Source organism: Glycine max, chromosome 20, assembly GCF_000004515.6.
Source record: "Glycine max cultivar Williams 82 chromosome 20, Glycine_max_v4.0, whole genome shotgun sequence".
Taxonomy (NCBI): Eukaryota; Viridiplantae; Streptophyta; class Magnoliopsida; order Fabales; family Fabaceae; genus Glycine; species Glycine max.
The window spans coordinates 18,171,621-18,197,682 of NC_038256.2; the positions used below are offsets into that span (position 1 = coordinate 18,171,621).

Consider the following 26,062-nt stretch of genomic DNA (forward strand, 5'->3'; position numbering starts at 1 on the left):
TGCGAGACGTATACTAGCGCAAATGTCAGATGCAGCACTAGACAGCTGTCGCTCGTGCTTATCTTCTACATCTTTTGGGTTGCACTCTTTTTGCTAATAGGAGTGCAACCCATGTTCATGTCTCACACTTATAGGCCCTGTGTGACCTCACTCTTGCTGGGCGATATGCATGGGGAACTGCTGGCCTCGCCCATATGTACGATCAACTTAATGATGCCAGTCTCAGCACCAGCCAACAGCTTGCTGGTTACATCACCTTGTTATAGGTAATTAACATGTATTTCATAATTTATTTACAACAATGTTTTAATGAGTGTATATTTAATTAACATGTATGATTTTCGTGTAAACCCTGTAGTGTTGGATATAGGAGCACTTTCCGTCAGTTGCGGAGTGCAATGCTGATCCGGACTACGACGAGGTATCATGACGTGCGTGTCGGTGGATTGCAACAAAGAAGACTGTGAAGAAGGTATCTACAATGACGTACAGGCAGCGCCTGGATCGTCTGAGAATCCTAGATGTCTGCTGGATGTCACATGCGAAGCACCGACCTGTGCAGGACTTTCATCCGATTTCGTGCTTCTCGGGACAAATCCGCTGGGGGCCTGTTGTTGTCAGATACAGACCGAAGAGGGTTATGCGCCAGTTCGGCTACGTCCAGTGCATTCCTGCACACCCTGTCCATTCATGGGTGTCATATGATGACATGGGCGATACTTGGACGCACTACTCAGACCATCTGGCGATAGCAGGTGATCTATGTGTTGTGCCAGGTCAGTGTGCACCTAACTACATAGACTGGTTCTTTGTCATATCGCATCCATTCATGACTGCGCCACTGACGAATCCTCCTCGAGATGCATATGCGACGCAACCCAGTCATATCCCTCATGAGGCAACACCGGCATCGACACATGCGGATCTTGATGCGGACGAGCCCAGACATGCAGTGGTAAGTGTTACTATTTGGTTAGATGTATGTCATTTACTTCAATTATTTTTAATACTAATTTGTATAATTCGTTTGTTTTCTATTTAACAGGAAGCTTGTCATGCGATCGTGGATGCGTTGGAGTAGCATCTAAATGCGCCAAGCACATCCACACATGAAGAGGTCATCCAAAAATGCCTCAGGATTGCCAGGGGTGTCACAGAAGACCGCAATGTGTATGTGAGGTCTCAACGTAGGTGCCGCACGGATTAACAATAGTTTATTCACACTTTAGATATCATTAGTTTTTGACGATGTATTTGACTTAACATTTTGTATATTTTAAGTTATTTTGATTAATAATATTAGTTTATAATATTAGTGTTATTTTGTCAATTATGTTTAAATTACTTGATCCGAAATTTATACCAAATTCATTCAAAATTCATCGACATATTATGAATGGAAGTAAGTAAATTAGAAATTTTAAACTAATATTACAAATGTCATTTAAAATTAAGTTTCAATAAAGTTAAACTTTTTAAAAAAATTCAGTTTCCTGCGGATCAAGTTGATCCGTGGAAAACTCGCAGATCAAGTTGATCCGTGTTGATCCGTGTAATGCTTGCGGATCAAGTTGATCTGTGTAGGATCAAGTTGATCCGTGTATGACTCACGGATCAACTTGATCCGCGTTTGGTCTGCCTGTGTTACATGGATTAACTTGATCCCCAGGAGATTTTCGCGGATCAAGTTGATCCACGAGTCTTTTACGAATCAACTTGATCCGTACAACGAAACATTAGAGAAACATTTCTGGCATTTTTAAGTGATGCTGGGTGCACCAGCAATAACGCTGGGTGCACCTAGCAACACCCGGTAGTGAACTAGTTCTCCAAAAAGAAAACTAACTCCCCTCGCTCGGTGCTGAAACCCTACCCCTCGCTTATTGGGTGACTCCCTCACGACGCTCACCTCCCCGCTTGCTCTATTTCGTTTTCATTGCTTCTGGATACACTTCAACCCGTCAGCTTCTTGGAAAAGCACAAGTCTTTGTAAGCTTCTATGCCCTCAGGTCGATTTCATTATAATGCACATGAATGATTTTGATTCTCATCCTTTCATTTTCCACAACCCCTACCTAATATGCTTTCATTAGTATTTTTTTTTTCTTCTATGCGCTCCACAGAGACGGTTGGAGCAATATTACATCATTGATGCATTGCACAGTAATGTAATTTCCTCACTCATTCATCAATTTACGAAAGTGAAGTGTGAATGTTATTTGGAATTATATTATGCACACATATATGCAATAACCCAAAAGATAATCAAAACCGCTAAAAGATTTTGTTATCCACCGGGGCTATATCTTGTCTATTCCTTGTGAAGACCCAATTAGTATGTTTGTGCGAGTGTGAGAAGGAGAGAAGGTTCTGGAAGGAAGTATGAAACCCTGCTTTATCATCGTAATGGAGTTTTAAGCTGTGGCGGAATTGGAAGGTGGAAGTGAAGCACGCAGAACTGAAGAGAACAGAGGAATGGAATAAAAGAAAGAAAAGAAAAGAGATTATGGCTATAAGAGTAGTGTATTTATTGGAAACTAGAGCGTCCTGTTTAGTCTCTTAATTCGAAATATTTCAGCATGCGATACTGAACATCCATTATGAGCCCTCCAATAATTGTTTCAAGTTTGATTTTTATAGCTGCAGTTAGGGGTGACCATAGTTCAGTTTAGTTCAGTTTTTTTTTAATTGAACTGAACTTTAAAAATAGTTCTTATATCATAACCGAACTAAACTTTTAATTGGAGAAAAATAGTTTAGTTATTAATAACAGTTTAGTTAACAGTTTTTATTTAGAAAACTGAACTAAACTGTTTGATAAGTTCAATGCCTTTGCAGAAGAGGAAGAATGTGAGAAATGACATTGTAATAATATATATACCAGACTGAGTTGCTTGACAGCTCTTTCCGCATAACCCCCCCTTGCTATCAGAAATGTTCCACATAAGTTTGGTTGCAGACAGTTTTGATGTTCCCATGTGTGTGATATTCTTTTTATGGGATTGTTAGATTTGTGGATTTCATTAGAATCTCATTTACTCTTTTACTTTGATTGTTTTTCAGTTAAGGTTATTATATAAAGGATAATTCCTACAACAATCCCCATGTTCTTCAGAGTCATGGTGCTCATTTTTTTTTTAATTTAACTAATTTGACATATCACAGTTTCTCAGTGTGTCTATGTCAAGATTCTGTTATTGGCAGTAGTGAAGAAAACTGGATGCACCAAGCCCTGTTGATTGTTATAAAAAAATTTATATACTCTGGTACTTAACCATACTTATTTTTTTGTTGTTTATAAACTGTTACATGTTTGATAAATTAGTGTATATCAGTTCCATCTAGTAGAGGGAAGAAGATAATGAAATTTTATTAAATAAAAAAAAGTGAGAATGATGGAGACTTGTGGATTCTGGACAACACTATTTTTTAGGAATATCATTAGGAATTATTAATTATTTGGTAGTTTGATTGCCCCAACTGTTTATTGGTCTTTCTATTTATTCAAATATAACACTTCATTTTGTTTTCTCATTTCTGTTCTGTACTTAAATTTTCAAGTGAGTTTGGTTTGTTGCTGTTTCGGTGAGTTGTTTAGATTCATTGCGTGAAACCCCAACTTGGTCTCTGCTGCTGCCAAATCAGGTTCATTGTGTTGCTTGTTAATGTTTAAGCACTTGTTTGTGTATAATATATTTATTTTCTGATTCACTGGTTGAGAAATCAAATCAAGATATATATTAGATATGATTAATTAGATTTATGTGTGCCATGCTCGTTTCATGCTTATTTTCCTTCACTATTTTGTTTAATATAGTTCCTAACATTCCTTGTAGAATTGTTATTCAATCTAATATGTGAAAACATGGTAAATAATACCATAGTATTCTTAACCAATGATATTTTGAGAACTCTTAAATAAGATTTGATATTTTGGTTATTGACTAGATACTTTAGCAGTTAGTTTTGCTCTTGGTATTTTGAAGGCATGCTCCCCTTTCTTACCCTAAGTGCAAAGCAAATTAATTGCTGCCATAGTGCCATCACGTAGAACACCTCTATACATCAAACCATGCCCTCCAATAATTCCATTACTACCAATCACATTTGCTTCGCTGAATCCATCAGTGACAATTTCTAACTCCCTATATGTGAACACTTGTACTCCACGAAATTTAGGTGCTGGGGTCCTGTTCAAATTTCCCTCATGAAGACACCCACTCTTCACATCTACAATTTAATGTATTGAAGCATTTATGTATTAGCTTCTATGAATATTAATTAAAACCTCAGTCTTTACTCCTCAAGGACTAGCAACAAATTTGAATTACCATTAAGGACAATTAATGAATTAATAACATAGTAGGGACAAATTCATGGGATCATCTAGTGCCTGGAAAAATTAAACAGTTGCAATTCCTAGCTACAAATTAGTAACTCGTCTAAATTTGCACTCAGTAATGGTATCTCTATCTGCTTCACTTATTAAGAAACTGTTTGCAATTTATTGATAACATGTGATGTGTCACTAGTTAGTTACCTGGGCCAGAATTCAACGTTGTTGAAGTGATGAGCCTGCTGCTTGTGTCATGAAGCTCTCTGTTGTCTTCTTCACAATTTCCATTCTTGCTGGAAGATTTTTGGTGACAGATCAAGAATAAGATCTCAAAAATGATAAATAGGACCGTGACTAGATAAGGTGACGAATGCGATGATTATGAGAACTGTCTGTCAGAAATCAGCGTTTTTCTTGTAGTGATAACCCAACTGTCCACCAAATTTTCCTACTTTTGTTCCCTACGAAGTTGTGACAATGTTGCCAAAAGTGTCGCTTGCACTCTCTGGGTAATGCCAATTCATGTCCAATCCAAGAGTAGCATTTCTTCCAAATCAGGTATGAAACTTTACATTAAAAAGTAAGATGGTTTGCTGATTCCTCCTTTTCTTGGCAGAATGTACATCTGTCAACACCATACAAGCCACCAATATTTGTCTTGAGGAGTTTTGCTTAGTTTGTATCCTATCCAAAGATAATCTCCAAGCAAAAGCCTGCACTTTAGATGGTTCAGGAATCTTCCACAGTCATTTAAAGAAAGCTGCATCTTCATTAGTTTCTGATAGTCCAACATAGCATACACATCCATAACCGAATACACGTCTTACCCCCTTTCTATATCCTCCTATCTCTGAAATCTCTTTTTGGATTTGTCGTGTTTTTCTTTATTTCTGCATAGTAACCAAATAGATAAAATAATGTTTAGCTTCAATCAATAACTAGAATGAGCAAAAGATCATTTTTGTTATGTTCAAGTGCAAGAACTTGGGATGTGGAGAGGGATAGGTGGCTTAGTGGATGATGAATGGATCTAGTGTCAAGGAGAGTTCCCTGTGGCTTTGACAATTCATGTATGTTCTGATAGTCAATATATTTTTTTTTTGCTCAGCAAAGATAATATTGTATATATATAATTTGGAGTACCTGGGGTACTAGATTACAGCCTTAAAGCACAATACAAAAGGTTCCACGATCAGACATATATATTCTGAGAGAGAACCTTTCTATGGGTGCATATGAAAATTACATTTAGTAACCCACAATATGTTTTCTTCTCTTTTATAAATAAAAATAGTCCTCTCATTTGGCATGTCTCCTCTCTATCTCTGTCTATGTGTGTGTGTGGGTGTATATAGTGTTCTAAGTGATGCATTGGTATTTGGTAGTCTGGTAGAACCAGTGACCAGTACCTTGACTAAGTCTATGATTGAATTGAATTGCATTGTCTTTAAGTATTCCTGAATGATACTTGCATTGGCTTCTGAATTCTCACACTAAAACTGCAACTCCTCTTTTGATTCGACACTTACTTGCTATCTATCTCCCTTTCTCATACTACTTTCTATCCCTTTTCAATCTCACTATTTTATACTGTTGGTGAATCCAGAGGTGAAAGCTTTATTTTTTGAATTGGGAGGAAGATTGACCAAATAAGCAGAGGCAAAAATGAAGATGGTAACTGCTTTCAATGGCAACATGAAGGTAATTAAATTTTCAAGAGCCTGTGTAGTTAGGTACGTATCGGTTATATGGATATGCATAGGATTTGTGAAAAGGGAACCCCCTCCCCCAATGGTTAGATAAGCTGAGTAATATATTCTATATGCTAAAACTACATTTTTTGAATTCAATTTTCATAGTTTTTTCACTGTCTTCTCAGAAAGCTGCTGCTGGACTTAGACGCATTAATCTTGATGGTCTTCGATGGAGGGTTTTTGATGCAAAGGGCCAGGTGAGTCTCAGCTTTTTTCTCGATCCTTCTCTTGAAAGCTAACATAGAGTGACTATGTGCCAATGATATGATGTTTCTGCTGTCAAGTTAAAGCAGTTTTCCTGGAGTGTCGGATTAAAAAAAGTATTGTTGAACTCAAAACACACAACATTGTTTCATTTTGGTTATGTTTGGACTGATGGATTGGAAATGGATGGAATGGAACCAAATTGAATAGAATCACATCAATTGCCATTGTTTGGCGTGTTTAAAATAGGAGATACTTCTATTTTTCTATCCCCTGTACAAGATGCAATTGGGTGGAACTAAAGTTATTATGCATTCTCCTTAATTATCATTCTGTTCACTTCTATATGGGAGAACATTTTTTATATTCCTCCATAGATTATTCAATTGTGTGGTAATTTTATTCTAATTCATTCCACACCACTCTATCCCATTCTACCCATCATTAGATATGCAAACATTGCCTTTCTGATTCCTGTTGGAAATAAGGCTTTTTATGTTTAGGAAAAGTGTTTAGGAATATTGGAGACTTTGAATAGAAACTTGATAGGAAGGAGAATTCTTTATAGAGGAGAGAACTTTGTATTTTTGCTTGATACAAATGTGTAGGATTACATCTCTATTTATACTACTCTAAGGAGAACTCTAGACACACTAATTCTAGAGAGTTCTCAACTCTAGAGATCCAAAGAGTATTCTAGAGAATATTAAAACCATAAGAAATATCTAGACACTCCAAACACTACAAGAATTCTCTAGAAACATGACCCATAATTACTTAAGCCCAAAATAACTAAGTCCAAGGAACCAAATAATTAATTTAGGCCCAAATCAAGTTTATATTTCAACATCCCCCCTTAAACTTGATTTGTGACTCCAAGCATACTCCTTAGCTTCATGAAAGTTTCCAACTTGAGTGGCTTTGTGAAAATGTCGGCAGCTTGATCTTGAGACATCACATACTTCAACTTTACCTCCTTCTTCTCAATGCATTCTCTTATGAAGTGGTAACGGGTGTCGATGTGCTTACTTCTTTCATGAAAGACTAGATTCTTTGCCAAAGCGAGTGCTGATTTATTGTCAACACATATTTCCATAGGTTCTTCTTGTGGCATTTTTAACTCTTTCAACAAGTTCCTTAGCCAAATTGCATGACAAACGCATGATGTGGCAGCGACATACTCGGCTTCACAAGTTGATAGTGTGACTATTGGTTGCTTCTTTGACATCCAAGTGAAAGCAGTATCTCCCATAAAGAACACAAAACCAGTAGTGCTCTTTCTATCATCCAAGTCTCCACTCCAATCGCTATCACTATAGCCAACAATGTTATAATTGTCAGAAGAGTAATAGTGCAAGCCAAAGTTTGTTGTACCTTTGATGTATCGAAGGATTCTCTTTGCCGCCTTGAAGTGAGTTGTGGTTGGAGCTTCCATGTAGCGACTTACTACTCCTACAGCATAGAGAATATCCGGCTTTGTACATGTCAAGTAACATAAACTTCCAATCAAACTTTTGTAAAGAGTTGGATCCACATTCTCTCCTTTTTCATGCTTGCTCAACTTGCTGCCACATTCCATCGGGGTGCCAACTGGATTGGCGTCATCCATCTTGAACTTCTTAAGGACTTCTTTGGCATAGCCTTCTTGGGTGATGAAAATTCCTTTGTCTTCTTGTTTTACTTCGATGCCGAGATAATATGTCATGAGCCCCATATCCGTCATCTCAAATTCATTTGACATATCTTTCTTGAACTCTTCGAACATGCTTGGATTGTTCCCTGTAAAGATCAAGTCATCTACATACAAACACACAATCAAAATATTTCCACTTTGCGCTTTGATATACAGTGCATGCTCATATGGACACTTGATGAAGTTCTTGTCTTGAAAGTACTTGTCAATTCGAACATTCCAAGCTCTCGGTGCTTGCTTGAGACCGTACAACGCCTTCTTCAACTTCAAGACTTTTTCTTCTTGCCCTTTTACTTCATAGCCCAGTGGTTGCTCAATATAGACTTCTTCTTCGAGAAAACCATTCAAGAAGGCTGACTTCACATCCATTTGATAGATCTTCCATTTATTTTGGGCTGCCAAAGAAATGATCAGTCTAATAGTTTCAAGACGAGCAACAGGAGCAAATATCTCATCATAGTCAATTCCTTGTCTTTGACTATTGCCTTTAGCCACCAATCTTGCTTTGTATCTCTCCACTTCTCCTTTAGCATTCTTCTTTGCCTTGTACACCCATCTTACTCCAATTGCTTTGTGTCCTCGTGGAAGTGTAGTAAGTTCCCACGTATCATTCTTCGTGATTGACTTGATTTCTTCGTCCATGGCGTCTTTCCACTTTATGTTTTCCGCCGCTTCTTGATAGCTTAGAGGCTCACAATCACCAAAAAGAAAAAAGAGGTTAATGTCATTTAGGTTTTTGGTTAGCTCATAAATCTCTTCAATGCTCCTTAGTCGCGGTGTCCTTTCACTTGAACTTGTTTCATCCAGCCTTGGTGTCGGTGAGGCAGGTGGTGTAATATGTTCCTCTATGATTGGTTGTTCAATTTCATCATCTTCTTCAAAATAAGGAAGAAAATCATACTTATCTTCTTGAACACTCCAATCCCAACAATCTTCTTCGTCGAACTCCACGTCGCGACTTATGACGATCTTTCTACTATTTGGATTATAGAGCTTGTACCCCTTGGATCTTGAGTCGTAACCCACAAACACGTACTTCTCACTTTTATCATCAAGCTTTGTCCTCTTTTCGTCTGGAACATGGGTATAGACAATGCTTCCAAACACTTTGAGGTGAGAGATCCCGGGCTTCCTTCCACTCCATGCTTCTTGTGGTGTCTTCTCATGCACGCTTCTTGTTGGAGAACGATTTGTTAGGTAAACTGCACATGCCACTGCTTTAGCCTAAAACTTCTTCGGCATCTTCTTGCTCTTGAGCATGCTTCGCACCATGTTAAGTATGGTCCGGTTCTTTCTCTCTGCTACTCCATTTTGTTGTGGCGATCTTGGCACTGTCAGTGGGCGACGGATTCCATGGTCTTCACAATATTTGTTGAACTTATTTGAAGTGAACTCTCCTCCTCGATCAGATCTCATGGCCTTGATGGAAAGACCACTTTCTTTCTCCACGAGGGCTTTGAACTTCTTAAAGTTTTCAAACACTTCTGATTTCTCCTTCAAGAAATAAACCCAGGTTTTTCTGGAATAATCATCAATAAAGAGGAGAAAGTACTTATTCTTACCAAATGAATTGGGTTTGATTGGTCCACAGACATCGGTGTGTATGAGCTCTAGCGGCTTTGTTGCTCTTGTTGTTGATTCCTTTGGAAAACTTTTACGAAATTGCTTCCCAATTAGACATCCTTCGCAAAGTTGGTCTGAGTGGTTGATGCTAGGCAAGCCTCTCACCATCTCCTTCTTCGCTAAACGTTCTAAACCGTCGAAGTTGAGGTGCCCGAACCGTAGATGCCATAGCCACGAAGAGTCGGTATAGCAAGCCTTGAGACACTTTGCCACATCATTTTGAATGTTCAAGAGGAACATTCTATTCTTTGACATAGGCACCTTAGCAATCAAGTTATGTCTACAATCTCTTAAGAAAATACTATGTTCTTTCAAATGGACGTCATAGCCTTTCTCTAATAATTGTCCCAAGCTCAAAATATTATTCTTCATGTTAGGCACATAGTAGACATTGGATATGAATTGATGACTCCCATTCTTCAAACGTATGAGAATTTTACCTTTGCCTTTGACTGGTATCTTTGAGCCATCTCCAAATGAGACATCGCCAGTTGCCGCTTCATTGATCTCCACGAACATGCTTTGATCGCCACACATGTGGTTGCTTGCGCCGGTGTCGAGGTACCACTTGTTTCTTTTCTCTTCAAATTTGTTTTGGCACGCGAGTAGCAAAGTTTCTTCTTCTCCGCCTTTTTCTTCTACAAAGTTAGCTTTCTCTTCAACCTTCTTCGAGAATCTACACTCGGATGCATAGTGACCAATCTTGTTGCAATTGAAGCACTTGATTTGTGATTTGTCATACCTCGACCATGAATTTCCTCTTCCACGACCTCTTGTTACTTGTGGATTCCAACTTCTTTCTCCATTGTTGAATTTGTTGGAGTGGTTGTTGTAACCACCTCTTCCTTCTCCTCCATGTCCTCGTCCACGTCCACGATCTTGGCCGCGACCTCGTCCTCTTTGGCTCTTGTAATTTGCATAGTTTGCTTCCTTTACGTTGAGTTGTAGTAGTTGCTCCGTAGCCTCCTTTTGTTTAATTTTTCTCTTTTGTTTTGCTTCGTATGCTTGTAAGGAACCCATGAGTTGCTCAATAGTCATGGTCTTTAAATCCTTGTTTTCTTCAATGTTGGTAACAATGAAGTCAAAATTTGGATTTAAAGTTCGAAGTATTTTTTCCATGACCTTCACCTCATCAACATCTTCACCATTTCTTTTAAGTTGATTGACTATGGCCAATACTCGAGAAAAATAATCAGAAATTGACTCGGACTCCTCCATAAACAAACGCTCAAAGTCACCTCTAAGAGTTTGAAGACGAATCTTTTTTACCTGCTCAACTCCTTTGTTGCAAGTTTGAAGCTTATCCCATGCTTCTTTGGCCGTCGTTGCGTTGGATATCTTCTCAAATGTATCTTCATCCACCGATTGATATATGAGAAAGAGAGCTTTCTTGTCTCTCTTTCTTGACTCCTTCAACGTCTCCTTTACACCTTGGCTTAGCGAGGCTTCATCTTGCTCCTCGAAGCCATTCTCTACGATATCCCACACATCTTGAGCTCCTAGTAGCGCCTTCATCTTGATACTCCAATTATCATAGTTGTTCTTTGTGAGCATCGGCATTTGGAAAGGAAAAACTCCATTCGCCATCTTTTGAGGATCTTGAAGCTCTGATACCACTTTGTTGGAAATAAGGCTTTTTATGTTTAGGAAAAGTGTTTAGGAATATTGGAGACTTTGAATAGAAACTTGATAGGAAGGAGAATTCTTTATGGAGGAGAGAACTTTGTATTTTTGCTTGATACAAATGTGTAGGATTACATCTCTATTTATACTACTCTAAGGAGAACTCTAGACACACTAATTCTAGAGAGTTCTCAACTCTAGAGATCCAAAGAGTATTCTAGAGAATATTAAAACCATAAGAAATATCTAGACACTCCAAACACTACAAGAATTCTCTAGAAACATGACCCATAATTACTTAAGCCCAAAATAACTAAGTCCAAGGAACCAAATAATTAATTTAGGCCCAAATCAAGTTTATATTTCAACAATTCCTTGTGCATTTTTTTAGCATATAACAAAAGAATAAAATGTGAGAGTGGTTGATGAAATTCTATGCGAACATTCAGCTTATTGGCTTGCATATCATGTAAGACTGGGATTGAAAGTCAAATCCTGCGAAGAATTATCAACAGAATAAGACAATTCAATTTCATGGAGGTTGTTTCATTTGGTATCATCCAGAATGAATATTGATCTTTTGCAATATCTAGTTATAAAACCAGCTCCGAAGGGATCATATAATTTGTCTAAATTATCACTAGTAGTTACTTATCCAGAAGATATAGCCATGACTCTGTATTAATGAAGCCTTTTGAAACAAGCTATTCCATGAATAAGTTACAACTTATAATCAAATGCCAATTGAGATCGTACTGAAGGCTAGCCAAGCTTCTAACATCTTGCACACTTTTGATTGGCATTTAGAGTGTGATCGATTACTGAGAAATTTGCTTATTTGTCTTGAGACCATTTTGCTAATACAAATGTTCCTTTTATATAGGTTTTTGGGAGGTTAGCATCTCAAATAGCTACTGTAGTTCAAGGAAAGGATAAGCCAACTTACACACCTAATCGTGATGATGGAGATATGTGCATTGTTCTTAATGCAAAAGATATTTGTGTGACTGGGAGAAAACTTACAGACAAGGTCTACTACTGGCATACAGGGCAAGTGCTTTGCCTTTGTACTATTTGTTAGAAGTGATGAAATATTATTTGATAGTTTTGGGCTTCTTATAAATCAAATGGTTTTTTTTTTTCTGGTTAAGGTGCCTATCTTCTATGTTCTTCCAACAGTATTTTCACTGCCGTTTTTTATTTGGTTTCATATGCTCTTTAATTTTCAGTATTATCCAGTCTATTTGACATTAGGTCATGGTATGTAGGTATATTGGCCATCTCAAGCAAAGGACTCTAAAGGATCAAATGGCCAAAGACCCTACTGAAGTCATTCGCAAAGCTGTTCTGCGTATGCTGCCTAGAAACAAACTACGTGATGTAAGTGCTACCTAGACCTTTATTTTTTTGGGGGGGATTTTGAGCTGAATATGGAATTTTGACATCATTGCTAGTTGTTTAGAATGAGAGTTTTGTTTTCATGTTTGGTTTGGATATTTCAAGGTAGAGTACCATTTGAGACTAAAAAAAAACTCGTTTGAACAATATACAATGGCATTCTAAGGATGGTAGTTGGTAGGTTAAGATTCCAGAATTGTTTCCTCTTTTGGGAATCAAATCTTACAGAAGTGACTAAAGGGTAGCTTTTGTGGTGGACAAAATCTTGAGGTTTAACTATGGTTTTCCATAAAGATACCTACAAGTAAGATTATACATTTATTTACCAAGTGTATCCCATGATTTTTAAAAAATGTCTCTACTTTTATACTTCCAAAATAATTGCAATTATAAAACCCAAACAAATTCAAAACTTCAAAAATTTATTCTTTCAGCATCAGTCTTTTACAATATCTAATCCACAGTCTCATTATCATTGAAGCCAAAGTGTTGCTGGAAAGGTTAGTTAAGAGAAAGGTTGATGGGCAGGTAAAGGTTATTATAGACAAAAAGGTTGTTGATCGAGGTTGGGGTATGCCACAAGCCTAGTGTAGATGGCTACCAATGGAAAGGAATTGAACCCATGACCTTTTTCTGTTGTCTTTTGATGTTGATCGATCTACTAGTCGTGCCAAGTGCCAAACCTTGTTGGCTACTTCATGAATTGTTCGTTTTATTTATCATTTAATCCAGCTGTATTGCTTCAGTACTTTACTAGCACTCGGGTTCTGAAAAAGAGAATGGGATTGGGGAATACTGTTATCAGTGTATATAAAAATTATCAGAACATTATCCTAAATGTCCAAAGATGAAGTATCATTGACCCTTTGGTAAAGGATGTTTTTCTTAATAGCTTGTGGTTTTCAATTATCTTTATTTTCATTTGATTAGAGCTTTTTCTGATTTTTTTTTGTTCCTTATAATATCGAATAACTGATATTGTAAGTTGCTTTTACTTGCATTATTGTTAATGGATATAGGACAGGGACCGAAAATTAAGGATCTTTCCTGGCAGTGAGCACCCTTTTGTTGATCGCCCACTTGAACCTTATGTGATGCCTCCTAGAAGTGGACGGGAAATGAGGCCGCGAGCAAGGCGTGCCATGATTCGAGCACAGAAGAAGGCAGAGCAGCAACAACAGAAGGCTAATGGAATGAAGAAGGGCAAAAATGGAGAAGCACGGGAAGAAAGTGCATGAAGATGCAATTTTGCTCAAGATGATACTGACCATTGGTTATCATTGAAATGGAAAGCCATGTCTCTGTTAGCAATCCTACAATGCCCTATTGAATTGTGTTTGAAATTTTTTTTATTTTAAAGTCTTTTAGTAAGAGCATAGCTTAAGAGCATGGTTGATTCACATTAGCCGTTTCTTGCTTCCTTTTTCAGTGATAATTCTCCTAAGTTAAAGCTTAGAAGTTTAGACTAACTAGCATTTTGGTCGTCAGCTACTTCCTGCACTGTCAAACAGTGCCACAGTGCATTCAAGTTGCCAAAATTGCTTTTTGTGTTGTCTCTTCCGTTGTTAGTGGTTAATGATTTTCCTTGATAATATCTCGTTGCATCTCAATTTTATTATTTTGAATCTTTGGTTATTCCTTGATTTAGATTTGGCTTAAACATGTTTTAAACATGCTTTTAGTGGTTCAAATTTATGCACTTCTAATTTTGGTCCTCTAATTAGAAATATGCTATTCTAATCTCTCAAATTTGTGAAATATTATTTTTAATCTCCCAAAATGAATTTGAAGGACTTAAAGGAACATATTTTTAAGGGGTATATTGGATTAGGATTTTAAGAGACTATTTTGACATAAAAAAATCCGGTGGATTTTAAAAGATTTTGTAAAAATATAATAACTTTTAAGATTTTTTTAATAGATTTTTATGGTTGGGATTTTGTAGTTCGGAATTATAAAATTTGAATTCATAAGATTTAAAAGAATATTATGGATTTAAATGATTTGAAAGAACCCTTTGAATTTTTAGAAAACCTTCAAAATAATTGATAAATATCCTTGATATTTTTTCATCTAATACTAAATAAAATTTATGTTATATAAAACCTTAAGCTTGTTACATAATGAAACAATTTTTTGTAGTAAATTTACAAATACAATAATCTCATTTTCTTTCGATCATCAATAATATTAATTGTATAAAATAAAATTAAATAATGTTTGTCAATAACATAGATATTTGTAGTAATTATAATAACAATCATATCAAACAAAAAAACATGTCCAACAATTGTTGCAAATCTTTTTTATATATTTATTTTCTTATATATGAGTTAACTTTTGTTACATTAAATATATATATATATATATATATATATATATATAAAGTTCCAGGATATGGTTGAAAGTATATAAAAAATTATGAATGTCTAACAAAGATACAAGGGATTATATAAGACAAAAAAAAAACATGTCAATTGAGAGGAAAAGAATGAAATAAAGAAAGTCCCAAAATCTCAAGGGTTTGACTGAGAATGTTTGAGGTGTATTTTCTACTAAAAAAATTCATTGAATCCATTAAAATCCACACTTAAAAAGAAGAGTGTTGCTAGGTGCACACAACAAAATTTATAAATGGCAAAAATGTCTCTGCCTTCTTTTTTTCATTATAAAAGCCTTCTTTTTTCTCGGAAATGCACACAGCTCCATTTTTGTTCGCTGTTTTTCTATGTTTTTTGTGGTTTTCGTGCGACATTGTCTCCGGTTCGTTGTGAACGGTTAGGTGTGGTGAAGGTACCGGTGTTGAGCGTTGCGATGGTCGGCGGCAGCAAACGAGGTACGCAGAAGGTGGTGGCTCTGTCGGGAACGTACGGATCAAGATCCATAATTTTCTTACGGATCAAGCTGCTGAAGACACTTACGGATCAACTTGATCCATAAAAAAATTACGGATCAACTTCATTCGTAACCTAATGTCTACACTTACGGATCATCTATTTACGCTTGCAAATCATCCTAACTACGGCAACAACAAACGAAAAGCCATGGTTAGGGAGCTTACCTCGACGGTGGACGGTGACGAAGCTCCCTCAATAGTGGACGGCGGCGTTACTCTTTGCGGAAGCCTCCTCAATGCACCTCGCAACCTCTTCATGACAACCTCCTATTCACGGCAACAATGGTGGCAAGCTCCTCAATGAAGAAGAAGAAGAACCTCTTCCTGCAACCTCCTTTTAACGGCAACAATGGTGGCAAGCTCCTCAATGAAGAAGAAGAAGAACCTCTTCCTGCAACCTCCTTTTAACGGCAACAACAAATGGAAACGTCGGTGACGTGAGCAACAACAATACGAAAATGGCTAAGGTGAGGAAGAAGAGAAGAAAACGCAGGAAGAAGAAGCAAAAACTCACGCGGGGTGGGAGAGAGAGAGTCTCACATTATTTTTTTAAAAAAAATAAGTCAGGGGTATTACGACCTTTTCACTACAGGTGCTGGGTGCACCAGCAAAAATGCTGGGTGCACCTAGCAACACTCTAAAAATAATCAATCAAATTTGAATAATTTTGAATACCAGAAGACTTCTTTTAAGTTGTTAAAAATCTGAATAAAATACCGATGAATTTTATTGAATTAGTTAAAAAATTCTAATAGTTTTGATTGAATACTACAAAACTTATCTCGATTAAATACCTTAAAAAAAATTTACTAAAAAAATATTTTAAAATCTTTTGAAATCCTAATTGAATACACCCCGTTTAGTCTTTAAAATGAACTTGAGAAACTAAAAATATTTCATGAATTTGAAGGACTAAAGAGAAAATTTTAAGGTTAAATTATAATTTTAATCCCGTATAACTTCAAATCTACAATTTTAGTCCCCTATTTTTAAACGAAGACAAATTAGTTTTGCTTATTCTTTAAAATAAATAGCCACTGAGACACTTATTTTATTTAGTTATCTATATTAACATTATTTTTTATGTACAATTAGTCAAGATTTATTAATTTTTGAAATTATTAAAATTTATAAATTAAAATATATTTAATATATAAATCTTTTCAATTTTACATAAATAATTAGAGTAAAAATAATTTGTATATTAAAATCAATTTACAAAAAAAATTATGTAATGATTTACATATTAATTTATGAAATTTAATTATAAATTGGTAAAATAAAAATATGTAAACTATTCAAAATAAAAAAATATAAAATTATAAAAGAAAATTAAAAAAATTATATATTAAATATTTTGTAAGTTATAAATTTTGATAATTTTTAAAAAAATTAATAACTCTTGACTAGTGATACATAGAAAATAATATTAATATATTTAACTAAACAAAAGAATCATGTTAGTGATTTATTTTCTTGCCTATGAATAAAGGGTCATTAGTTCAATTCCTATTAAAACAACATTTTTTTTTTATTTTTTAACTTTATTTAATCTTTTTTCACACAATGACTATGGATGATCAACTCATTTGAAATACGTTAAGATAATTATTTCAAAAATAAAAAAATTATCATATATGGTGGGTTGTGATTGAATGACTATGATAAATGAATAGTTTTCTCATGTAAGGACTGAAACAAAAAATATTGTTGGATATAGAAACGAAGTCTATAATTTAACAAATTATAATTTGTCAAATGTTTTATACTAATCTACCTTTACTTATTTTACAAGTGAGGTAACATGGAAAACAAATAATTCTTTTGAACCATTTATACTAGGAGGGGGTTCAAAAAGTTTGTAAAAACCAGTGTTCCTGTCAAATTATGTTAAGTGAACTTTAAACCGTTTTTTTTTTTTGTAATGTAACCATATATAAGCAACTTAATGTAGTTTATATATTGATTAGATATTATTTAACAAAAATTCTAGGTAAAATTGACGTGAGGTTGTCCTTATCTCTGGCAACCACAATACATTATTTAGTTTAAGTTTTTTTTTTCTTAATTTCTAAATTTTTAACTGTAAATTTAGTGCAACCTTAAATAATTTGAAATTTCTCTTTCTATAGTTATTTGGAATTCGTTTACTTAATCGAAATGAGCAACCGTGCTCATGAAGGTTTTATTCTCACCAGTTTTTATTTGGTTCACCTCAAACTTTTTTAAAAAATAACTTTTTGATGGAAGTATCCCATTTTTGCTTCTTGCACCACCAAAAATATTTTAGCAGATAAAAATACCCCTCATTTTGGCACCACTTATTACATAATGGTTATTTTGAAAGAACATCCTATTATGAGAGTTTCATATTTCAAAATAGGATTTCGGACTACTCAACCCTATTCTAGAATAGTTATTCTAAAATATGATTTTCATATTCTAGAGTAGATCATCCAAAAGTGTATAGGTATTCCCAAATAGGTATTATAGAATAGTTATTTTGGAATATAAAAATCATATTCTGAAATAGCTATTTTATTACCTCCACCCTATTCCATAATATGATTTTTAATTTTGTATATTTTGCAAACGCTATTCTGGAAGTGGATACCTTAACACCCTAAAATCACAAAGATCACACTAGAAAGGGAAAGAGGGGGGGGGGGGGGGGGGAGGGATTGAATAGTGTGTTAGATATAATATGATTTTTTTCGCATGATGTAGGGTTTTGAAACTCTCGTCCACTTATCGAAGGCATGTTTTAATAAAACAAGATATTAGCATTGATCTTTGTTGTAGCTTTGTTCTCCATTGAGAATGAAGTTTAGCATGGCATGCTCTAGTAGGAGAGAAAAAAGGAGTAAGAGCAAAGCTATTTGGCTTCTGCTTTTTATGTTGTGATAGCGACAATAGACAAAAGTGTTCATCTGATTTCTTATAAGTTGACTTTTTTCTGTATCAAAAAGTTAATCACACAAAAGGAAAGGCATATATGACTTCAAATAAAATAACTTTCCGTTACTTCCTTTTGCATAGATCTTACCGTTGGCAAGATAGACTTTGATGCGTGTGAATTAATAAAACATTTAAACAAAAATTCATAGTCCTATTGAACTCTTACCAAGAGATTCTCGAGATCATAGCATAGATACTTACGAGTAGAGGACACAAGTTTTTATTAGCACATTGGACATTGGTTTAAGAAGGCCAAATTAGGCATAGTCTTCCATTGCAGGTGGATGCTTTCTCATAAGAACTTTGTAGGATACGTGTGAGAACTTTAAAGCCATGTAGTGAGTCATGATCACTCAAAATAGAATATCACAGATAATCAATAATTTATATTTTTTTTAAGCATCACAATCTAAAGTGGGATTGGGTCGTCCAACAACCATATTGTCTTCTAGACTTAACAATCTCCCCTATTTTGATGATGATAAAACATGTAGATTTTGATTGTATAATGCATAATCATGACAAAATATATATGTAAGATGTGTATAAACTCCCCCTAGTCACAACCTTAATGCATGTAAACATATGAGAAAGAATCATTAAACATGCATATACATATGAGTACATAAACATATGAAAAAACCACCTGTATTATTAAGATGCTTTTGGTTACATCAAAATTCTTCCTTAATACTTTTCCCACTTTTTGGCATTAGAAAAAAGAAGGGGTTCAAAGAAAGAAGGAATGTTTGAAGGACATCACAATCATTCTTGGGATGATGGTAGAGGTGGAGGATGGTTTGGTGTAGGTGGAGAGGCAATTTCATCAAGAGAGGGTGTAGGCTCAAAAGGGATGAGTTGATGTGGAATACCTTGTGGATGTGTTGGAGGGTGAGAACCAGGAGTTTAGTAGTGGATGACAGGGCGTGCAACATCTCCAAGGACATTAAATTGAGCTTGCTTTAGCTGTTATACAAGTGTTTAGGAGAGATTGGTAAATTGATCAATAATGGCGCTTTGAACAGAGAGCTTATACTGTTTATTTTCCTGCCTTTGTCATCCAACCTTTGACGTGTAGATCTTCAATATCTTCAAGTTCTCTTCATAGGATGATCAATTAATGATGGTTGAATGAATAATTCTTTGATCAACTTCAATCTTCAGACTAAATACAATGCAACCTTTTTAGAAGACTCTCTTGAAATATTTTTCTCCAAGACTGAACATATCAATAGTCTCTGATAAAGAAAACACATAAGGGTATTTGTAATTTTGACAGTTAAAATAGATCTAATCGGTTATAAAATCAGGCAATCAATTAATTTGTCAAAATCCCCTTTGTTTTGCATTTCTAGAAACTAGATAATCGATTATCAAATTGGGTGATCGATTAATTTGTTTCTTCTAAGTATCTCTGTTTCTTTTGTGCTTTTTGGGTAATCGATGGTCACATATGGTAATCGATTATAGAATCACACAAATAACTTGTCTTTGTTTCCAGGAGCTAGGTAATCAATTGTCAAATAAGGCAATCGATTATCTTAAGCAATAGATCCTTCCTTCTTCTAAATTTGGCTTGGGCACTTGATTACCAGGTTAAGCAATCGATTAATTCAATGCTTCTAGCCAAATTTCAAGTAGAAGTAAGTTCTTAGGAAAAAAATAACTAGAATACTTTATTCACTTCATATTTGATCAACACTAAGCTTGAAAAAGACTTAGACTATATCACACACATGCCTAGTCTAAAAACATTAAGTATAAATGCCTCATCTATCAAAGCATGTTTGGCATTGCAAAATTATCAAACCAAAAAATAAAACTAAAGGCTCTAAGCTTTGATCTAACACAGAGAACCTAGTGTCTCCCACTCCTGGTTGAACTCATAACTACCTCAGGTCTCCAAGGTGAACAACCTCAGGTCGATGAAACAATGTAGGCAACAAAAGTTGGCAAAATGAATCTGTAACCTCGGAAAAAGGATAGGCTTTGAGGTTTGGGCATGAGAGTCCCAGTCTTGAACCCATCGGTTGCTGCTTCCACGGTGAGAGTGGGTCATCGGAAAAAGGATTGTTACACGTAGGGTTGATTTTAAACTTTTAAAAGGTTCATTTTAACCGATAAAAGTAAAAGAGACCGTTAAGGCATTGGACCTTAAACGGATTCAAGTGATTTTTTATGGATAAAAGCTTGGTTATGTGTTGATTTTAACTTTGGTTTCACTCATTTACTTTCAAACCCATTAAAAGATGACTTGCGGAGTAAATGATCGGTTGAAACTTTATTTTACAAAGATAAACCGAGATTAGGGCACAAACAATCGGTTAAAATTTTATTTTACAATGATAAATTGAAATTATGGCACAAACGATCGGTTGAAACTTTATTTTACAGTGATAAAGTGAGATTACGACACAAACGATTGGTCAAAACTCGCTTTACACAAAGAAATGAGATCATTGATGGTAGAAGAATGAAGATGAAGATGTGAAAAGCAAGAGGGGACCCCTAAGGGTGCATAGAGCGAATTCAAAACTTCAAAATAAAAACTAAGCGGACGATGAATGAAGAACGGACGAAGAACGATGTAGGAATCGGTCACGGACGCGATTCGGAAGTGCCTTGGCCTCAATTTGTATTCTTCTTCTCCTTAATTTCACTAAATCTTTCAATGTTTGAAAGTCTGAACCCATTCCTTCAGCCCCCTCACGCCTATTTATAGGAAATGAGGGGAGGAGGTTGAACAGCAGCTTGCCCAGGCAAGCTGTTGCTTCAACCTGAAGTAACCTTGCTCGCCAAGGCGAACTGGTTACTTCACCCCTAAGTCTTCTAGGGGCCCAAGCGAGCCAGAGGCTAGCTTGGGCGAGCCAGGGGTCTGAAAAAGCCTCCGAATGACCCTTTTGCCCTCTCTTTTGGGTATTTTCCATATTCTTTTCCGAAACATCGAAAAACCTTTCGGATTGCACGACAACTGGAAAGATCCTCCTGTTCTTTCTTCCTAGGGTAAGATTGGAAATTTCCATCCTAGGTCAAGGACAAAAAGTTGATGTTTGGCTCAAAAGGCTGGCAAATAGCGGGATATGATTTATGTCAAGATATCTGTTTAGCAAATGGCTCAGAAATGAAGGGATGCCTAAATCATTTCCATGAAACGCATATCATGATGATTAGAAATTCATGCAAAATTTAATCACAGCACACACCCATGTGGACACTCAAACATAAGGCTTTGTGGCCATGCAAACACTAAGGCTTATGGTTTGTTTCCCCATTTAAATCAAACCAGTGTTTCAATGATTGCTCTTTTTATCAAGTCATACAAATATCCGAGTCCATTTGGCATTCGAGAAAATCCTTCGTTGCGTTCACCCTCTAGGTGCACATTTCTTTTATCAAAAACTTTTTGTGTTTTGATCCGTGAATTTTTCAAAGAAAACTGGCAATCATTTCCTTTTTTTTTTCAAAAAGCATGTTGGTTTTTAGTTTTTTCTTTTTAGTTTTTTTTCCAGTTCTTTTATAGAAAAAGTTTGTAACCTAGGCAAAGTTGTTACCCGAGATCACACTTATCAAAGGAACAAAAGGCGTGTGAACAAAAAGAAACCATACACAAGACCCTTATTTTTTGCTTAGTTTTCTTGCTTCGGACAAACCATCACAATGCAATAGTATGACAACATGCTAGAAGCGATAGAGTTTCATCACAATGAGATAACAAACTATTAGTCGCCTTATACGACTAACTTTTATATAGAAATTATTCTCCAAAACTTGTATAGTTCCCCCAATTTATGGTTATTTTGGAGTAATCTTGTAAATAAATCTTGTTTTATGGTTAAAGCTATCTCTAGAACATTTCCATTGGATTTAATGATGAAATCTGTGCATTTTTAGGTAAAAAAGAGGCTAAGTTTTGAAGTGCAAAAAGTGGCAGTTGGGGCTAAGCTTAGCAGTTGGGCTAAGCGCGCATCCACCGCTAAGCGTCGATTCAGCGTGCTTAGCACGAAGGAGAATTTGGCAGAGCATCAGCATCAAGGCCACGCGAGGGTGTCTTCAGCCAGGCTCAGCGCAAGACTGGCGCTAAGCCCAGACCCACTTACTCGATCTAAGCGTGAGGGTGGCACTAAGCGCAACGTTGCGATTTCAGAGCCTATTTAAAGCCTGTTTTGTGCAGAATTAGGGTAGAGACACTTTTTGATATTCTTTGCTCAGACTTGGCACACTATTCTAGACCCGCCTCTCCTTAAGGAATGACCAACCCTTAATTGCCTCAAAACAGCGCTGGTGTTCCTCACTTCGGAACCGATGGTTGTCAAACTCTACGTCCACTTGTGGGGCTGCACTGGAACCTTCTCCAGCGGCATCTTTCCTTGCCCTCTTAGCTGGAAGCTTCTTTGGAGCCATTTTCTGTGAGGACACATTCACAAAGTTAGTTTGCATGAAATACCAATCATCATTTCATTTATCTCAAACACAACAAAAGCCAAACAAACCTGAATGGTGCATATTTCTTTCCACCAAATGCAAGTGTCAACGTGTAATTAGAAAACAATCATACCTTGGTGCACGCATTATTTTATGACATACATTTTATTGAAAAGCATTTTAGCTATCTAGATGCAAGGTGCCTATCATAGTGTAGCCAGTTTGAATATTAGTCTAAAATCTAAACAATCATGCTCCCATATTCATGCAATTTATGCATTTTTGCATCCAAGACAAAACTTAGATTCCTATGCCTAAGCCATGCTTTTGGCATTTTATTCTAACAACTTAAGTTGTCCACACCTTCCAAATGATAGCCATACATGCACAAATTCATTCCACAATTCAAACTTCACAATATGACATGCAAAGGTCATTGAGGGATTTCATCGAATGGTTGGTAGGCGCATTGTCATACCCTAATTTCGTCCGGGGACTATTGCTTGATGGCATGCAACCTTTGATTGAACGCTTTGAAGTACTTAGCACCCTTTGTTGCACAATATGTGAAGTCCCGAGACGCGCCGGAAATCAAAAGAAAGCATGGTTATGCGATCCGTGAAATTCCGTAATGTGGCGGAAACCAAAAGGAAGTATTGTTACGCAATCCGTGAGTTTCCGTAACTTCTTCGAAAGCTAAAAAAGAGTAACTATATGATTCATAAGGTTCCGTAGCCTTACGGAAAGAAAATAAGTATCGTTATGAAATTCGTAAAGTTTCGTAACGTTACGGAAAAAGAATCACAAAAAAGCAAAGAGGGGGGGTGCATTTAGTAAAAAAGGGTTTGAGTAAAAAAGGGGCCCTATACCCGGGTTCATGGGAATCTAAGGAGTAGAGGTGAATCTATCATCATGCTAGGTCTCCGACTTGCTTGATAATAGTGAAACCCCATCTAGAGCTTTCTCTGTTTATAATATGTTGTCGCTGACATTCCATACCGCCACAATATTATTATTTTGAGTGATGATACCTCTAGAAAACAGCCGTGTGAGTTATGAATTGTTGGGGGTAGTGATTAGAGACCCCTAGATATTGTCCTATAGGTTCCCAATTAGGGGCATAAAGCAAACATGCTCTGTGCCATTTGTTCTCATGCATTTCTCTGCAAATAGCACTAAATATAGTTTTGCTAGTAATATTTTGTTTCTTTAGTGTAATGTGTAACCTTTTAATACTTATGTTGAGGCGCCATGATGCCAAAAATGTAGCATTAAAAAGGTGGATCTTTGCGGTCTCGTATATGTAAATTACCCTTTTGTTTTGTTTTCTTTCCATTTCATGCATACGCATTGCATCATTCATATCGGAGTCTTGATCCACCCCTTTTTTAGGTAAATGATGGGGACAAATCAAAACGGAAAAAGATTTTATCAAGTCAAGGTTAAGGGTCTAGATGTCACCAACCTCAAGGAATTGGGACTATTGATGGGACCTCTCCAAAGGCAAGCCTTCCGCAAAGTGTACGGAAAGATTCTAGATTTGACCGCAGCGGAGGTATTTACGGAAGCTATTGTATCCCTCGCCCAATACTATGACCAGCCGTTGAGATGCTTCACGTTTGGGGACTTCCAAATAGTACCGACTGTTGAAGAGTTTGAGGAGATATTAGGATGCCCTCTTGGGGGAAGAAAACCGTACCTTTTCTCAGGGTTTCTTCCCTCCTTGAGTAAGATTGCAGCTGTGGTCGGAGATTCGGCAAAAGAGTTGGATCGCATGAAGCAAACTCGGAACGGCGTAGTGGGCCAGCCGCGGAAATACTTGGATGGCAAGGCAAGGGATATGGCAAGCCAAGAGAAGTGGGTCCCGTTTGCGGATATACTAGCTTTGCTGATTTTTGGGGTTGTCCTCTTTCCGAACGTGGACGGCTTGGTGGACTTAGCCGCGATCGATGCTTTCCTTGCCTATCACCATAGCAAGGAGAGCCCAGTGGTGGCTATCTTGGCAGACTTATTTGATACCTTTGACCGAAGGTGCGAGAAAAACAACGCACGGATTGTCTGTTGCTTGCCCGCTCTCTGTGTGTGGTTGGTTTTGCACCTATTCCAACAAGACATAAGACACCTGTGTCCGCTTCAAAGTTATCGCTCGTGCGTCGAAAAAAGTAGAGTTGATTGGGACCAACACTTGGTTGGGATAGGAGGCAATGCGATCAATTGGTTTCCTCGATGGAAGGAAGGAAAGGAGGGAGTTCTTTTCTCGTGTGGGGACTACCCTAATGTTCCGTTGATAGGGACGAGGGGTTGTATCAACTATAATCCCGCACTTGCCATAAGACAGCTAGGATACCCCATGAGGGGAGCGCCAACAGAAGAGAGTCTCTCGCCTTTCCTTGTGAGAGATTTTGGCGCGCAAAGTCTCAAAGTTATACAAAGAGTCCACAAGGCGTGGAGAAGTCCGTTGAGGAAAGACAAAGAGCTTAGGGGCATCCGTAATGGCGTCATCGGTGGTTATCATGGATGGCTAAGAGTTCATACGCGAGGGTTAGATTGGCTCCCCAAATTGAAAGTTATCAATGAGGAGAACTTCGAAGCTCCAGAGGAAGATGAAGAAGTCCAAGCTCTAAAATTAGAGCTAGGGAAGGCAAGACTCGCCAAAGAAAAGTTCAAGTCAGCCGCTACGAACATCCAGAAAGAGTGCACTGAGTTACGAGAGGAAAACGCGGCCACTGCAAGAGCCCTTGAACAAGAAACCAAAAGGGCCCGCAAGGAGGAACATGGCCGAGATAAATTCCGAGGAGCTTTGTGGGGTAGCAACAATGAGCTCAAGCTCCGGAGAGAGGAAAGAGACCATTCACGGGTGCATGGCATGATCTTAAAAGAAGAGTTAGCTGCTTGCGCAAGATCCAAGAGGAGTTTGGCTCAACACTTGGAAGCCACGGAGCAAAGCATGCTAGCTATCATAGGGCAGTACAAGGAAGAGTTAAACCAGTCTGTGACCCATGAACAAAAGCTAGTTGAGGATTTCGCATAAGTGTACGCCGAAAAGGAAGAAAGAGGGAGGGTGATTGATGCATTGCATCAAGAAGCGACTATGTGGATGGATAGGTTCGCCTTGACCTTGAATGGAAGTCAAGACCTCCCATAACTACTAGCCA

At 36.8% G+C, this 26,062-nt stretch overlaps 2 protein-coding genes across 2 annotated transcripts; both read left to right on the top strand.

Annotated features, from left to right (window-relative positions):
- Positions 1-481: 481 nt before the first annotated feature.
- Positions 482-1,081, top strand: LOC102669073 (uncharacterized). Its single transcript, XM_006606638.1, has 2 exons — positions 482-955; positions 1,046-1,081. Exons 1-2 carry the CDS (start codon positions 482-484, stop codon positions 1,079-1,081), a joined length of 510 nt encoding a protein of 169 aa, XP_006606701.1.
- A 4,865-nt stretch (positions 1,082-5,946) lies between these two features.
- LOC100806854 (50S ribosomal protein L13) lies at positions 5,947-13,887 on the top strand. Its single transcript, XM_041013085.1, has 5 exons — positions 5,947-6,037; positions 6,216-6,287; positions 12,117-12,283; positions 12,502-12,613; positions 13,651-13,887. Exons 1-5 carry the CDS (start codon positions 6,002-6,004, stop codon positions 13,867-13,869), a joined length of 606 nt encoding a protein of 201 aa, XP_040869019.1. The 5' UTR covers positions 5,947-6,001; the 3' UTR covers positions 13,870-13,887.
- Positions 13,888-26,062: the final 12,175 nt, after the last annotated feature.